Source organism: Rhinolophus sinicus, chromosome 3, assembly GCF_057876585.1.
Source record: "Rhinolophus sinicus isolate RSI-liver-muscle chromosome 3, RSI-T2T, whole genome shotgun sequence".
Lineage (NCBI taxonomy): Eukaryota > Metazoa > Chordata > Mammalia > Chiroptera > Rhinolophidae > Rhinolophus > Rhinolophus sinicus.
In genome coordinates, this window is record NC_142503.1 from 90,543,724 (window position 1) to 90,560,602 (window position 16,879).

The following is a 16,879-nucleotide window of genomic DNA, read 5'->3' on the forward strand; positions in this document are numbered from 1 at the left end:
CAATAATACCTACAAAAGTAAAGGTATAGGTATATATTATATTTATGAAAATTTCAACTTACAGAGAAGTGTAAGAAAATAACAACAGAATGCCCACCACCCAGCTCTATCAAATTGTAGTTTGCTACACCTCAGATTTGTGTAAAGAAATGAAATGTGTCCTCAATTGCTCTCCCTTCACTCTCTCCCAGATAACCATTATGATGTTTACGATTTCCATATAAGTTCTATATCATCCCTAAAATGTATTCATCAAATATATATATAATATATGTATATACACATATACACATAAAATATGTATGTATATGTACATGTATATGATTGTCTTTACCAGACAAACAACAACATATCTGTTTCTGCAATTTTTTTCAATATGTTTTTGAGATTGATTCCTGTTGATATATGCAGCTCTGGTTTCTTACTCAGCCCCTTCCTTGTTTCCCATCTCTCCCTCTTTCTGCAGTGGCCACTTTGTCATTTCTTTGAGGCGAGCAGAGTCACCAAATTTGGCAGCCTTACTATCTCTTGTGTGTGGTTTCATGGAATAGGGGGTGTAGATGAAGGGCAGGGACTGTTACCTGGAAAAGAGATACATGGAAATTATATTTGTAGACCTGAATTTTGTTTTATTTGCTTTTGTTTTGTCTAATTTTGAGGCGATATGGCCCCAGTTCATGAACATGTTCTTAATTTGGAGGTTTCTAATAGCAGCCCTAAGCTGAGGTTTCAGGGACTGAATGGAGGATGAGCTGACAGTGTCGAACACAAGTAATATAGAGCTACTCCTCCACAAATGCAAGAAAATGTTATTTAATAAGTCCACAGTGGTGCCAATGAACCAACGGGACTCCATTCATTTAACCCCCATGGGGTCATGAGCGCTAGCAGCTCTGGGAATAAGACATCTTCCTCTTGCCACCGGGATCCTTTAAATACAAATGCCTGCCCCAACCAGTACATGCTCACCTTCTAATGGAGCCAGGAAAAGAGCCACTCCTTACCCTAGCTCCCAGTCTGCCTAGTCACTTAGCTGTCACTGACTGGCTGGCCCTGGCTTGGTCCTCTGGCTCACCATGCTACGCTTCTGAGGTCATGCTTGCCCACCCTCAGCTGCCTCACTCCCAGATCCACGTTTTTGACCAGCAATGGAAGTCAAGCTAATAATTTTTCAGGGCCTTTCAGATCCCACTGCAAGTTGCTCCTGCTGTCTGTCAGCCACCACGTCCTTCCTTTCACTTCTAAACAATGTCAACTCCTGACTCAATCTCTCTAACTCACCACCTGTCCTAACACTCAGCGACTTCAAACGCCATGTAAGTGAACCTTTCAACACTACGGCATTTCAGTTCTGGAAGATGCTCTCCACCAATGACCTTGTCATCCAGACTTTCTCAGCTATTCACTCTTGCCTGACCGTTGCACACCTGAGTCTGTGTTTTCAAACTCCAAATACCCCATCTCATCCTCTCTCTCAGGCATGACACTCCCCCGCCCACAATCTATCCACGTATCAGCATCTGCATCCATATAATCAGCCTGCCCATTTCCTACCATGGATGAACTCTCCAGACTCTTATCTAACCTTTTGCTAGACTCTATCCTTTCTCACCTTCACAAGGACATTGCCCCAGAAATTCTCCTCACTCTTTCTCTCTCGCAGATATTACAATGGCCTGAGGCCTTTCATGGCCACAGTACATCAACCAATATGTTTTACCTATGGTATTAAAATTGTATGGAAGGGTAGCAATTAGGAAAATAAAATCTAGAAAGACTCCTAAGGAGAGCCTTTTAAAAGGTTAACAACCACTAACTCAGAGGAAAAATAAAAAATTTACATGGCCCTTCGTAACCTGGTCCCCAGGACCTCCCGGAGCTCGTCTCTTTCTAGTCTCCCGCTTGAGTTTTCAGCTCCAACCACATGGCTTCTTTGATGATTCTCGAGTATCAATACATTAGGCGAGCAAGTACACCCGCGCACACTGAACCTTTGCTTTTGCTGTTACCTCCGCTGTGGACATCTCTCCCAGGTTTCCTCCAGATGGACTCCCTCACCTCCTTCCAGTCTTTGCTTGACCCTTCTCAATGTCTCTTCAGAGAGAACTACTATGACCCCCCTATTTAACACTGCAGCATGCCCCCTTACTTCCACACTCTGGGCCCCATTTATTCTGATCTACTTTTGCTTCTTTTTTTTCATAGCACATACTATCTTCTAACATACTGTTTCATTTTCCTTGTATGTGTACTGCTTGTTTTCTGTCTCCATCCACTAGAATATAAACTACATGAAGGTAGAGCTCTTTGTCTCTTCTATTCACAGCCCTTAGAATAGTACCCGGCACAGAGTAGCTCTCAATGATGAAACAAATGAATTCTTTCCAGCCTTAGGGGAAAAACTTAAGTCCATAGAAGAAGCTATAAATTTAGCTGAGTTGAATCTATAACTGGGAAGAAAGTATGAGGCCAGGGCTGAGGCTGTGACTCATGACCACATAATTAATCCTGTCTGGGACCCCCCTCCTTAGGGCCATAAGAACAACTAGAAATTGAGGCATGTTAAAGATGTTTCTGGAGCCTAGCACAGGGCAAGAGGGACTTTTTGCCTGGTCCTCACATTCATGAGAAGCCTCAGATGTAGGTTTTGAACATTCTCTCTAAAGGGGCGTTCATTATATATTCAGCCAGAGTAATACCCACAAGAAAGGAAGGAGATTTTCAGTTTACAACTTAATGGTGTCTCATTACAGCATTCTGCCCCATGGATCAACTTGTTAAACCCTGTAATTATCACATGACTATCAAAATCATAACGCTTTATAAAATGTCTCTGTGTTAAAAGCATTCATTTGTTAAATATAACTATTTCAATTATGCTACAGTTTTGGAACCCTCCTTTTGCTTCCCTTTGGTTTTTTACATACTGCTAAATTTGAGAAATGGAAGCCACTTGGGCTTTAAAAGAGCCTGAACATATCAGATTGGCTCTGTCCCCTCTTGGCCACAGAGAACCAAGGAGGTGGCCACTGCAATGTTATATGAGCTCCTGGCGCTTACAGGCTGCCGAGCCCCAAACACTCCAATGCCTCCTTCCATTCTGGCTCACCAATGCATCCCCAAAATATGTGCTTACAAAACATATTCCTTCCCCTTTGCTCCATTATCCCACTATACTCCTGGGTGGGGGCGGCAGTAAAAGAGGGAGAACCAGGGAGGAGAACTCAAAGTGTAGGCCCACATGTAAATGCTGCCACGGAGACTATTCCAGGAAAGGGACAACCCTCCTCTCTGGGTTTTGTGGCTCTGATGGTTCGTTTTATGTGTCAGTCTAGCTAGGCTATGGTACCCAGCTGTTTGATCAAACACCAGTCTAGGCGTTGCTGTTGAAGGAAATCACAATATGTCACCATAAAATATGCCTCTTGGACAAAAAACAATTCGTTTGAGCTAAAAGGTGTTTAAAAAAAAAAAAAAAGAAACAGTAGGTGTAAGAAGGGCATTCTGACTCTCCCCTTTTCTTCCTGAAAGCAGGACATAAAACTAACATATGGAAGATGTCAGAAGGGAAGTAACGTTCTATTATCAAGGAGAGGAAGTTGACACCTAGAGAATTCTGTAAAACAGGCCTTATTAAAATAATTCTGATCTTCCTTTAGCCTTCTCATAGTTTAGTCACATTTCCACAACTACCTCTCTTTGCTCAACCTAATCTAAAAGCGTTTAGCTTTTGCCACTTCCTTGGGTCTTCATTCATTATGAGTGCTCCTGTGTCACATAAAATTTATATGAGAGAAGTTTGTATGCCTTTCTCCTATAAATCTATGTCAATTTAATTCACAGACCCAGATGAAAACCCTGAGGGCAGAGGTAACATTTTCCTCCTGTTCTCTGTGAAGGTTGTTTTCAGATACGATGAATATTTAATTTTGAATAAAGCAGATTAGCCTCCATAATGTAGATGGGCATCATCCCATTGTTTAAAAGCTTTAAGAAAAACGACTGAGGTTTCCCAGAGAAAAAGGAATTCTCCTGAAGATTGAAATAACATAGAAACACTACCTGAGATCCAGCCTGCTGCCCTGCAGAAAGAATTTGGACTCCAGATTGCAACATCAACTCTTGCCTGAATTTCCAGCCTGCCAGCCTATCCTACAGATTTCAGACTTGCCAGCCCCCTGTATAGAGCATTAATTATTAACACAAAATTGACTAATTCTGATAGCTATGTCAGTCACAAAGTGACAGCCATGCCAGGGCATCACGTGAAAAGTGCACCCAGTGAACACCCAAATCAGGTAACTCCAGATACAGGGTGGGGTGTGACCACTGCATGGCTTTATGGGACTGCAGATGGGTGCGCCATACCAAGTCTTGAGCATAAAATCAGAGCTCTCTGGCGGCTCCTCACTCAGGCCTCAACTGAGGAGCTGACAGCCGCATCTAAACTCATCCCAGACAGAGCGCTTGGCACCTTCCCAACCCCAATTCTGCCTTTCTTGGTTCTCTTAACCCCGACACATCCATTCAACCAGCACGTTTCAAAAATGTTGAAAACATCACAGCCATTCAGTGTGCCAGTGAGCTAGGCAGGCAAACGCGGAGTTGCAGTGACGTGTAGTAAGTGGCTATACCAGAGATATGAGCCCCTTAGGTACTGGTGGGACAAGCGTTGTGTGTTGGGAGGGGCTGAGTTGGGAGTAAATAAAGGCATGCATGGTTTTCAGTCAGGATGCTCTACTAGGCTGAGAGAGGGAGTGTTGGCATCACATGGAAACGGCTTGCACAGGAAGGAGGAGGCCAGCTCTGTCGCTAGAATGAATGGAAACACGTTATTTCACATCTTAGAATTTGTTCCCTCCTCTTCAGAAGAAGAAAGTACCATGGAAGAGTAAAAAAGCAGAGTTAGAGATCACGAGGCCAAAGGAAAATTCTCTAAAACCAGACAGAAGCCCTGGAAGCAACTGGAACAATAAAGAAAAAACTATTCAATTTTTAGGTTAGCAATGTGCTAGGTACTGAGGTAAACAGTGGAATTTCAAAGGCAGACCAGGGCCTACTTTCAAGGAACTCATAGACAAGTTGCACAAGCACTCACCAGAATATTCTTCCCCCTGGTAGACAAATAACAGCATGATGCATTCCTCCAGGTCTCTGTTTAGTTGTCACCTCATCAGAGAGGTTGATCCTGTCCACTTGATATAAAGTAGCACACATACCATCCCCCAGCCCAACCTTCTATATCCTCCCACTCAACCTTTTTAAAATGTTTATATTAAAGTATAATATACATACAGGATATCAAGGGTAATACGATGACAGCTCTGATGGCCATTCCATAAAAAGAGTTCCAAAATTGCTTTGAGGGTTGACTAGGCACTGGAGTCAGTGCACAGCTTCCCAAGGAGAGTACTTTGAAGGTGACCGTAATGATATTCAGCAATGAGGTATGTAGCACTTTTTCTAGGATGAGTTCGCGAATTTAATTGTCATCCCTTGTACACCCCTATTGTGTGTGTGTGTGTATATATATATATATATATATATATATATATATATATATATATACACACACATGTATTGGGGCAGGTGGTTAGCTCAGTTGGTTAGAGCGAGGTGCTCTTAACAACAAGATTGCCAGTTCGATCCCCACATGGGCCACTGTGAGCTGTGCCCTCCCCAACTAGATTGAAACAACTACTTGACTTGGAGCTGATGGGTCCTGGAAAAACACACTTAAAATAAATCAAAGTTAAATAAACAAACAAACAAACATATGTATCTCCCTAAATAATACATTATTTTGTTTTTCATGTTTTTCAACTTAGTGTAAATGGAACTCTTCTGTATTTTTCTTCATAGCACTTCTCACCAATTAACATTTATTTTCTTATTGATTGATTGATTGATTGATTGTCTGGCTCACCCTCTCCCTCACAGCTTCTTGAAAACAAAACAAAAAAAAGTCTTGTTTTTATTCACTATTGTACCTTCAATTCCAAGAAGAGTGCTCAATTAACACTCATTGAATGAAAGAATGAGAAACTTGGCTCTCTACATGACTAGTATGATTCAAGCTGTTTGTGAAAATGAAATAATTTTAATGATGGCTGATGAGCATTGTCCTGCTTAGCGTTCCTCTGTGTCGAGAAAAATGAGTGCAGACATTCTGAGGTAATATCAAAGGTAGCTTAAAACTAATACTAAATGTAGTTGGCCCATGGAGCAATAGAAAAAGCATCAGCCTCACTGTCAGCAAACTTAGACTGGAATCTGGCTCTGTCACTTATCAGCTGTGTCCCTATGAGCAAGGCTCAACCTCTCTCAAGTTTCCACTTCCTCATCTGCAAAATGGGGATACTATTACAGGGCAGTTAACATGAAGGTAAATGAGTGCATGGATGAAAATATTCTGAACAGTAAGTGCAAAAAAATGATGTTACAAACTGTCATCAATATCTTAAATCCAGGGAAGGCTTTGCAAATTAAGCATCTCCACAAAATTTTTTCTATGTCCTTCTCCAGTTTAAATTTTATATTATAAACATGCCTCATTTTTAAAAGGGCACCCATCTTCTCTAATTAGCTTTCCCCTCAAAAAACAGTACATAGTTTTATTTTATTGAGATATAATTCACATACAGTAAAATTCACCATTTTAAAGTGTACAATTCAATTGTTATTACATTCACAATGTTGTGCAATCATCATCACTATATAATTCCAGAACATTTTCGTCACCCAAAAAGAAACCCCCTACTCATTAGCAATCACTCTCCATTACCCTCTTCCCCAGTCCCTAGCAATTACTAATCGGCTTTCTGTCTCTATGGATTTACCTAGTCTAGACAATTCACATGAAGAGAATCATATTCTATGTGGCCTTGTGTCTGATTTCTTTCACTTAGCATGTTTTCAATGTTTATCCATGTTGTAGCATGTACAAGGTGTAATCAAACAATACGGTGTTTAAATTAAAAAAAAAATTATTACAGTAAAAGACACATTGCCATTAATCCCCCTCAAAATACTACCCTTTGCTTCAAACACACTTATGGCATCATTCTTGCCACATTCTGAAGCAGTTCTGGACGTCCTCTTTCATGAGTGTCTGTCATGCAGGGACTCTGGTCCCGCCCCCCACACAAGAACGCAGGATATGGTGAGGCCAAAAAGGAACACCCACGGAGCCATAAGTAGGGGAGTCATACCACTATAGTCTCAACAGCGGCTGGGTTAGAGACACAGGAAGCAGGAGCCACATGATCCACAACCTGTCGTCCACTTCTCTCTGCCAACCAACCAACCTAGCGTAGCCATAGGCAGTTATATTAGTGGCTGATGGCCAACTAGTCACAGCTGATGGCCATCTACTACCTGAGCCAGCACCTTTCCACGTGAGGCAGAGAGCCTGGAAACTGCTCTCTGTCCCCACAGTGTCTTTAGTTGCACTGTTGTGGCTGCCTCGATGTCCAATGTCCTGAATCGATTCAAAACATTTACCTTTCATAATCATTTTGACTCTGCGGAAGAGCCAGAAGTTGTATGGTGCCAGATCTGGTGAGTAAGGTGGATGAGGACACACAATATTTTTACTTGACAGAAATTGCCTTACCAGAAGCGATGTGTGACACAGAGCATTGTCAGTGATGGAGGATGAAGGTAAGATACTCACAAAAGAGACTTCCAGACCTGCTTCAGAAAGTGGCAAGAACAGTGGGATAAGTGTGTTCGAAGTGAGGAGGAGTCTTTTAAGGGGGATTAATGGCAATGTGTCTTTTACTGTAATAGGTTTCTTTTAATTTAAACATTCACCGTATTGTTTGATGACTCCTCGTATCAGTACTTCATTCCTTTTTTATGGCTAGAAAATATTCCTTTGTATGGATATGCCACGTTTTATTTATCCATTCTTCAGTTTGTGGATATTTGAGTTGTTTCCATCTCAGGGGTAGTATGCATAATGATGTTAGAAATATTTGTGTGCAAGTTTTTGTGTGAAGATATGTTCTCAATTCTCTTATATATCTAGGAGTGGAATTGCTAAGTCATACAGTAACTCCATATTTTTTTTCAGGAATCGCTGTTTTCCACAGCAGCTGAACCAGTTTACATTCCCATCAGCAATGTAGGAAGACTCCAATTTCTCCACATCCTCCCCCAAGTACTTACTATTAATAGTTCTAGAATCCGTTTTTCATTTCACGTTACCAACACTGCCTGTCACATTAGTATTGCAGCCGGTTTAGAAACTAAAACGAAAATTCCTATGTGATACTCACATATTAAAAAGTAACTCCAAGGTATGTTTCTAACTTTTCCTGGCAGAGAATATTCAGTATTAAAACTGTCTTGCCCAGGTGGGTACTCAATTTCCCATCACACCGTTCCTCACAAAATCCCGTGAGGAAACGCTTTTTGGGGAACAAATCCCTGTCTTAAACAGAGAGCTGTCTCGAATAGGCAGAAGAGTAGCATTTGAAAAGCTCTTCACATGCACGTCACGTCATTTCATTTTACTCTCTCGCTTGTGCTCACATCAGTAGGCTGTCTCACCCCGGCAGAACCCGGTCCCCTCCCACACACACACTAGGCGCGCAGGCGCACAGCCTCAGCCCACCCTCTCCCTCCGGCCCCGCCCCTCCAGGCCTTCCCCTAAGCCAACACTCCCCGCTACCGCCCAGAGCTCTGCGCTTGAGGGGCGGGGAGATGGGTGTTTGCGTGCGTCTTGGAAAACCGGCTTTCCGCACTGGCAGATTAAGTTTGATGACGTAGTCAAGCTCCAATCCGTATTCTGGGGGCGGGACTAAAGTCCGGCGACGCAGGGCAGAAGGAGACCGCCCGGTGGAAGCACGTGACCTGGGTCTGGAGCCGGAAGCTACCTATCTGGTCTGGTGTTTCCCCAGCACCTAAGGCTGAGATGGTGAGTGAGGACGCATGCGCGAGAGTACGCTTTGGGGGGTTCCGTGTCCCTGTTCCCCAATCTCTTTGGGTGCCCGTTCCTGGGCCCGCACTTCGTTTTCCCCTCCTCTCCGTCCCGGACAGAGAGAGAATGGAGATGGCAGGGATGGCGATGTAGAGAGCTGAGGAGCGATCTGTGGGAGGGTGTACGGGGGCTGGGGAGTAGTCTGCGGACGAGGGGGGGGCCACATGGGGAACTGGAGCGGGGGCTGGAGAGGGGCCAGTGGGGCTGCGAAGGCGTCCGGTGGTAGCAAAGGTGGGATGTGAAAGAACGAGGGAGCCCAGAGGCAGAGGGTGAGGACAGATGGAGGTGCAGGAAGATGAGCGTGGAAGGCCATGTAGAGGTAAGAGGGTCTGGAAGGGCCCTGACTGGGGAAAGGGGGCGGGGGCGGGGCGGGGCGGGAAACTGTCATGAGAGACGGGTTGCAAGTGAAGAGTATCGAGGGCCATCTTCTTAGCATGCTTGTCACTGATTGCATCTTTACACACTAGACTTCTGCACTGACCCAGGGGCTGGAGCGAATCCCAGATCAACTCGGTTACCTGGTGCTGAGTGAAGGCGCAGTGCTGGCGGTGCGTTCTGGGCAAGGGAGGGGGTCCCCCGTAGTACACATGGCCCGGTGATCCCTCTAACATTGCCCAGTTTAGCCTAATTTCCCGCTGTTATTGATTTTAATCGGTATCATGCCTGGCATATAGTAAGCTTTCAATAATTAAATAAATCTCTGGAATCACAGTGTGGTAACTGTTCTGAGGTAAAAGGGTTTACTAACTTTACCAAAGTCAGACAACTGGCTACAGGTTTGTTGCTAACTATGATTACCTGGGTTATTCTCCAATATGTCTTTATTTGGTATTTATTAAAGAGGCTTTGTATTTTGTTCCATAGTACAATATAGGGTTAGCTCTCTAGAAGTTTTCCAATTTAGAGACAAGGTTAAGGTTAAAAGTTGAAAGCAATGTGAGGAGTAAAGACAACTGAAGGAGTCCAGAAAATAAAGGATTCAATCCTTCATGATATAACTTGTGTTATGACAAGGAATCCTTCTTGGAGGAGGTAAAAATTCAGCTGGGCTTAAAGGATGGATGGTTATGAACAAGCAGAAAAGGAGAGTATGCAGGATGTATTTGCGGGAATGTCATATGAGCCTGTCTGAATTGGTGGATTTGTGTTGAAAATTTGAAAAGGTTTAGGGGAAGAGAATATAGTAAGGAAAGATCTGATTGTGGAGGACTTTCAAGGCCAAGTTAACACATTTGGGGTAATCTTGAGGATAATAGGAGTTTTGAAGGGTTTTTGAACAGAAACATGAGCTGATGAAATAGTTGAGCAAGATTGTTCTACTAAGTATGAAGATGGGCTGGAAGGGGCAGGATCCAGAAGCAGAGGCTGCTGCGGTGGAAATCAAGGTATGAGACTGAGCTGGTGACAATGAGCAGCAAGGAGAGAAGAGAACTTAAAGACTCAGTATGTCTTGGTAATGACTAGAGATATTCCACCCAGTAAAACTGAACGCAAGCCTAGAATGATGGTGCCTTAATAGGAAGTTATTAAAGGAAGTTGATTGGGGAGGGGGAGAGGTAAGGGGAATTTTGATGGCTTGACTTTAGACATTGAGTTTGATGTGACATAGAATAACAGCAGTTAACATATATTGCTAGGCGCTGTTCTAAGCATCTTGCCAATATTATCTCATGTAACCTTCACGAGCCCATAAGATAGGTACCGTTGTCTCCAAGTTACAGATGAGGAAACTGAGTAACCTAGTGAGAGGCCCATTTTGAGGAGGTAGGAAGTTGTGACAGTCACCAGAAAAGAGGCAGCCCGGGCCACTGTCACATCATTGCCCAAGGACTAGGTAGGTAATATGGAGGGGTTCAAGGGCAAAAGGGATGTTTATTTCAGACTTTGCAGACAGGGCAACAAGTGGGAAGACTAAGGAAAAGCAGCCTTGAACAAGCCAGTGGTGGGGGTGCACCGATTTTGAAAATATGATTTTACAGATAAGCGGGGACAGGGAGAGATAACGAGTTTCAAGGGATTAGGAAAGAATGCTCAGTAAAGAAATGGATGAGAGTCACTGCTCATCGGGGAAGCCCAGTATAAGGATGAGAAACGATGGCATCAATGGTGCAACATCATAGGAAAGTTTTAGGTTTGTTTTTCCAAAACTTGGGCGACCTGAGGGGTGCCAAGACCTGGGGAGGGAGAGAATACCAATGCTAGAGCCAGAGTGACTGTTCCCTAGAAATTGCCAATTCTGTTCCCTAATTTTTGTCATCCTGTCTCCTCCATCTTCATGCAGTCATCTGGGGATCTAGAGAATGATGAGCAAGCAGCCAGTGCCATCTCTGAGCTGGTCAGCACAGCCTGCGGTTTCAGGCTGCACCATGGCATGAACATACCCTTCAAGCGCCTGTCAGGTGAGCCCTAGTCCCCGCCCGTGGTGGTGGTGATAGGAAGTGGGGTGCTCCCAGAGGTGGGGTGCGCTCCTCAGGGGAAAAAACACTTATCTCCTCCCAACCCCCCACCATCTCCCCTTGGCCACTGTCTTCCCTTTGGGATTCACCACTGCATCAGAAGTATGAAAAAGCAAGAGAAGGAAGGGGATTGAATGGAGACCTTCCATCTTCAGATCTCTGAGCCTTGAACCATCAGATTTCTTTGGCTTTTGATCCCAGCCAGGTTGTGTGTGACCCAATGGAGGCCACTGCACTCCACTAACTGTGTGTTCCCTTCCCTCTCTCGGGGTGGGGGAAGGTATGTCTCCCCTGCAGTGGTCTTTGGAGAACACACGCTGCTGGTGACTGTGTCAGGACAGAGGGTGTTTGTGGTGAAGAGACAGAACCGAGGCCGGGAGCCTATTGATGTCTGAACCTGCCAAGGGCGAGGGGCAGAGGTGTACTGGGTCCATGAGCCTCTGCGATGAGGAAGATGCAAGCTTCTTCCACCTTTTTCTTGGCCTGCTGCTAGAACTAAGGCTTTCTGTTCACCCACTGCACCACCCGTTACCTGGAAGGGCAGAGGCTTGGGGACTCTGCTGTGTTGAGGATAGTGAGGACAAGGGGACCTCCCTCTTCCCTCCCTTTCTCCCTCCTAATAAACATGAATCTGATGTTCTCAGGGCCAGGGATGTGTGTGCTGGTGTGTGGGGGGGAGGGTGTTACACCTCATGTCTTATACTTTCTGGGGAGAAAGTTGAAAGTCATGTATCTCAGCCCAGAGGGGTGGAGCTAGGCCATCTCTGGGAATCAAAAAAACAACAAAAAAAGGTGGGAAGGGAGCTGAGAGAAGCTATTTGGTATGCATGCTGAAGGGAATCATTTTGAGCCCCTGGGTCTCTGCTCCTGCCACCAACACACAAACCACATTCTTCTCCCTCCTGAACAGGCATTTAATAGTCTTATTTCAGTTGGAAGCAGTAGTTGGAGAATAAGTTACTGGAACAGACCAAAAAAAACAAAAACAAAAAACCCACACAACTTAAAGTGCTTCAGGCTGCAAACGTAAACATGAGGGGCGGGAGGAGGCCACCTAGCTATGTCCCTCACCCCTGATACAGGAGGGTCATTGTCAGGGTCCCGTTACCATGACCACCTTTTAATCTCAGCCCTGGGGTGGATGGGTGGGAGGGAATGTCAAAGGTGGGAAAGACAACTTAATAGGAATGAGAAGACACTTTGTAAACTTAGAACCAAGGTACAAGGCAGGGGACAAGGGAGCTCTTGGAGCCCTTGCCCTGGCCAAAAGGAGGGGCCAGCCCCCCCTCAGGAAGTCAGGGAAATACTGTTGGCGTAGTGCTGCAGCCATACCCGCCCATTTCACAGCTTCTTCCCTCATCAGCAGACACAGACAGACAGCCCAGTTGGGCCTCCTCACCTACAGTGGGAGGCATCCCTGGGGAGGCACAGCCTAGAGCGAGGACCCCCACTGGGGGCGTTGGGTTTCTGGGAATGTAAGAGGGAGGAGTCAGCATGGTGCTACTTGACGGGCTCCACCACCAGGACCTTGCACTCACGCTTGGCAATCTTGTCCAGAGAGAGCACAGCCTTGTCCGGGGGCAGGTAGAGGGGGCGGCCGACAGGGGAGGCCACAGGAGGTGTGATGGCCCTGCGCTCCATGACGCTGCCCGACCTGGGAGAAGGCAGAGGCTTTGGGCTCTGGTTAGACCTCAGGACCCCTCCCTGTTTCCTCTCCAATTCTGGCTTCTACAGAGGCCAATGGCACCCCTCCCGAAGTTCCATACCTCATGAGGTGGCTGCGGGAAGGCTGTTGGTGGGAGAAGGACTGAGAGCGGCCCAGGCTAGCCTGGTGCCTCTCCACCAAGTCCCGGACAGCAGGGCTACTGGGGCTGCTCTTTCGAGAGAGGGGCCGGGCCTCAGGCGGAGGGTGGGACACGCTGGCAGTGAACTGCAGCTTCAGTTTCATATGCTGGCTCAGCTGGGATGGAGAGACATCGGTCAGCATTTCCACTCATCTTCTAGGCCCCAGGCCTCCTCTCAAATCATCTTCCCCCTTGATAGGCCAATGCTGGATCTAAATTCTACCTTCCCTCTGCCTGGCTTTAGAGTACCACACATTGTAGAAGCTAGCGGGCCTGCCACCTCCTACGCCGGCCGACATTCTACATCACCCACCGTACCCCCCAGCCCCTCCCCAGCCCACCTCAAAAAGCCCCGTCCTTAGAGCCTGGAAGGCCACACTGAAGGTGAGTGCACTGCCCTTCCGCGAAAAGCCAAGGTTGTTGAGGGGTGTGTGGCACACAATGGAGTCTAGGGCGGCCTGCATGGCTCGGCGCTCCTCCTCACACAGCTGCTTTCCTGGGGGGCAGAAACAGCGACCAGTAAACATCTGTACAGTGTTTCTCATTTCACAAAGCACCTCCATGAGCAGTCTTATTGGATCTTCAAAGCCACCCTGTGGAATAAACTAAGTATATCTTTTGCCTATTTTATAAATAATAACCGCTAATGTTTACTGTATGCTGAGGTCTATTCTAACCATTTCACATATAATATATCTTTAATGCACCATAATAACCCCATGAGGTATTATTTTTTCTATTTTAGAGATGAGAAATCAGAGGCTCAGAGAGTTTGAGTAACCTACCCAAGGTCACACAGCTAATAAATGGCAGAGGTAGAAATCAAACATACCAGGGAGTCCAGCTCTAGTGTTAGGGTCCTTAAATCATTCTGCCCTGCTACCTCTTTAAACTCTCTATCTGTGACACTGGAGACTACCCAGGTACAGAGCCAAAGCAGCCTGCTACAAGTCACCTACCTCCATGATTTCTTCCTTTCCCCTCCCCTTCTTTGGGACACCTGGCAGCAACCTACCAGCCTGTGCGTGCTCCGGGGTCCACACGAGCCTCACAGCAAGGAAGTCTTGGAGATTGTTAAGCAGCGTGTAGGTGACAGTGAAACGCTCGTAGGTCCGAACAGGGGACTCACATGAAGCAGTCATCACAAAGCACGGGCGGTCCAGGCGGATGCTGGGCAGGCTAGAAGCAGTGAGAGGAAAGCAAGATGTGTGTGTGAGCTGCAAAACAAAGGTGAACAGAATGGTGCCCCAGGGGTTCCCACATACTCACCGGTAGTGGGTATAGATGCTCTGGGTGAAGGGCAGCTTCGGGGTGGACCACTGAACCACAGCAATCAGGGGGACTTCTAGGCCCTGTGGGATGGACAAAGGAAACCACAAGTATCAGAGGTTGTCCCCCTCTCATCTTTAGTCACTCCCCCTGGCCTTTCCCTCCTACTGCTTTTTCTTAACCTTTTTCCTTGAACACACCAGCCCCTTATACTTACCTCCTTGCCCCCTGGAGGTGGCTGCTCACCCCCTCTCAGCTGAAACAGGAAGTTGTGTTCCTCCAGGGCACTGAGCGGGCAGGGGAAGCAGCCAGAGGTACCAGGGAGCCGACAGAAGGAGCCCATGGAGATCTCCCCAGACTGGTGACTAGTTCAGAAGAAGGGACAGAGCTGGATCTTTCCATGCCAAAGATCTCAGCCCTGCCCCCATCCCCACCACTCCGAAGCCCTGTCCCTCCCCAGGACCTCACCAGACATTGTCCACCAGCAGCACAGAGCCATCAGGCATGACAGGTAGATAACTGGCATTGAAGTTTGGGAGAATGCGGATATCTCGGATGGAAATTTCCTCCTGGGAGGAGCTGTTCAGCACTGTCGGAGGTAACCAGCTCAGCTCAGAGTATCTGGACCCATAAGACCCCACTTTAATCCCCCCAAAATGGACCTATCCCCACCAGCCTGCACAGAGTAACTGCCACCCAGTCAGTGCCCTTGCTGCCGCCCAAGACCTGAGCCACGGATCTGCTCACCCTTGAGAACGGTCAAGTGTTTTCCAGCCACAGTGAACTGGCGGCATTTCAGAACTGGAGGGGGCAGCAGAGTCAGCAGGGTGCTCACTGCAGGAGAGGGCGAGGCAAGAACTGACTGGCTGGGCACAGACCTCACCTCTTACAGTTCTAATCTCCCTCTTCTCAGATCAGGCACTCGCCAATATCAACCCTCCACTGTGTTCCCCCAATTCCAGACTCCAGCGTTTTCTCCCTGAATTCTCCCCACCTTGGGCCTTGAAAGCGCTCTGCTCGCCCCGAAAGGTCTCCCCAGGAGATCGGGTCTGTAGCAAGCGCAGGTAGCCTTGATCTCTGACCTCTGGTGCCTCAACCTCCCGCTTCCACACAGTCACTACAATCTGAGCAAAGGGGACACAGGACCACAGTCAAAAGGAGACAGCCAGCCAACCTTAGAAAGAGCATCTAAATTAGGACAACAGCTCCACCCCTTGCCAATCTTACCTTGGCCTTAGGTGTCCCTGGGGGCAGTCTATCCAGTGAAACAGTGAGCGGGAAGATGACCTCATCTGTGGACACAATTGGTTCCTCCACAGGCAGCTGGGGGCAGGGGGTGTGTGAAAAGGGGTGAAGAGGTCAAGAGAAAGAGGCAGCCCGGAGCGTTCCCTTTAAGATCTGCGGTGCGCGGTTCTTTCCCTCCCCTCTCTTCATCCGTCATCTGCCTCTTGCATCCCTCCAGCGTCCCTCTCCTCTCCCGTCTTTGGAGCCCAGCAAACCTCCCCGCCGCCCTGTGCCGTGTCACCCCGGCTCCTCACCGTGGTCGCTCCCCCTGAGGTAGCAGGGCCCGGGCCGTGGGTGAGAAGGGGGCTGCAACCTCGAAACAACACCCCACCGCCAGGATCCCCGCCCCCTGGAGGTTCAGGATCCTGGTCGCCGGAGCCACCGCCACCGGGCGCCCCGCCTCCGGCGCTGACCGAGGCCAGGGCGGCCAGGGCAGTCGCCAATTCCGCCCAGGCCCCACGGGACCCCAAGCCCGGGCCACCCCCGGCGCCGGAGCCCGCGCCGCCCCGGCAACGCAGCACCAGCAAGAAACGGACAGTCTCCCCCAGGTAGAGATGGTTGCGCCGGGGCAGCGCCCGGTACCGGCCTGGGTCCCCCGCCAGCTCCGCGCGCGGCGGCAGCGGCACGGCCGGGAAGTACATCGAGTAGTCGCACTGGGACTCCATGGGACGGCGAGGACTGCGCCGGCTGGGGGCGAAGTGGGCCGGGGCGGCGGAGGGCGAGGGGCCGCTGGGGGGGGTCCGGGGAGTCCGACACCTGACGGGGGCTGCGCGCGGCCGCGCCGGTTCAAGAGACCCGCTGGGGCCGGGAACCGGCGCAATGAACTAGGAACCGCGACCCGGCGGGGCCGGAACCGGGTGCGGCGCTGAATGACTGGGGAAAATCCGGAAGCGGAAGGGGCGTGGCCTCTGAGGCCCCGGAATTTGTGGGTGGCCGGACCCTGGAAGAGAGGGGTGGGGTCCGGCTAGTGTTAGGCTGCAGCAAGAAGGATTTAGGAGAGACTACAGGCAGACTTCTTAAAGAGGAGATATTAAAGAACC

The 16,879-nt window shown here is 47.9% G+C and overlaps 2 protein-coding genes across 5 annotated transcripts; one reads left to right on the plus strand and one right to left on the minus strand.

The window, feature by feature from the left end:
* The first annotated feature begins 8,766 nt into the window (after nt 1-8,766).
* On the plus strand, nt 8,767-12,087 carry LAMTOR4 (late endosomal/lysosomal adaptor, MAPK and MTOR activator 4). 3 transcript variants are annotated; one of them, XM_019752789.3, is made up of 4 exons: nt 8,767-8,923; nt 9,454-9,534; nt 11,268-11,385; nt 11,740-12,087. In XM_019752789.3, the coding sequence occupies exons 1-4, from the start codon at nt 8,921-8,923 to the stop codon at nt 11,835-11,837; spliced, it is 300 nt and encodes a 99-aa protein (XP_019608348.1). In that variant the 5' UTR covers nt 8,767-8,920; the 3' UTR covers nt 11,838-12,087. The 3 variants fall into 3 exon arrangements, with proteins under 3 accessions (XP_019608348.1, XP_019608347.1, XP_019608349.1); XM_019752788.3 differs by having other exon boundaries at nt 8,918-9,305; XM_019752790.3 differs by lacking the exon at nt 8,767-8,923 and adding an exon at nt 9,148-9,305 and having other exon boundaries at nt 11,723-12,087.
* Nucleotides 12,088-12,332: 245 nt separating this feature from the next.
* On the minus strand, nt 12,333-16,727 carry TRAPPC14 (trafficking protein particle complex subunit 14). Of its 2 annotated transcripts, XM_019752784.3 has the most exons (11): nt 16,094-16,727; nt 15,783-15,878; nt 15,550-15,679; nt 15,303-15,389; nt 15,024-15,144; nt 14,773-14,920; nt 14,556-14,638; nt 14,302-14,465; nt 13,628-13,782; nt 13,209-13,402; nt 12,333-13,096 (listed from the first exon to the last, which is right to left on the minus strand). In XM_019752784.3, exons 1-11 carry the CDS (start codon nt 16,502-16,504, stop codon nt 12,943-12,945), a joined length of 1,743 nt encoding a protein of 580 aa, XP_019608343.2. In that variant the 5' UTR covers nt 16,505-16,727; the 3' UTR covers nt 12,333-12,942. The 2 variants fall into 2 exon arrangements, with proteins under 2 accessions (XP_019608343.2, XP_019608344.2); XM_019752785.2 differs by lacking the exons at nt 15,783-15,878; nt 16,094-16,727 and having other exon boundaries at nt 15,024-15,176.
* Nucleotides 16,728-16,879: the final 152 nt, after the last annotated feature.

What these genes read in the sequence shown, in the direction of transcription:
- LAMTOR4 (XM_019752788.3), top strand. Translation starts at nt 9,282, where the DNA reads ATGAGCGTGGAAGGCCATGTAGAG. An exon ending in GTGAAGGCGCAGTGCTGGCG is followed by an intron (nt 9,535 to 11,267) that starts GTGCGTTCTGGG and finishes ATCTTCATGCAG; the next exon opens with TCATCTGGGGATCTAGAGAA. An exon ending in ACCCTTCAAGCGCCTGTCAG is followed by an intron (nt 11,386 to 11,739) that starts GTGAGCCCTAGT and finishes TCTCCCCTGCAG; the next exon opens with TGGTCTTTGGAGAACACACG.
- TRAPPC14 (XM_019752784.3), bottom strand. Translation starts at nt 16,504, where the DNA reads ATGGAGTCCCAGTGCGACTACTCGATGTACTTCCCGGCCGTGCCGCTG. An exon ending in GAGCGCTTTCAAGGCCCAAG is followed by an intron (nt 15,390 to 15,549) that starts GTGGGGAGAATT and finishes CCTCTCCTGCAG; the next exon opens with TGAGCACCCTGCTGACTCTG. An exon ending in CACCTCCAGGGGGCAAGGAG is followed by an intron (nt 14,639 to 14,772) that starts GTAAGTATAAGG and finishes TCCATCCCACAG; the next exon opens with GGCCTAGAAGTCCCCCTGAT.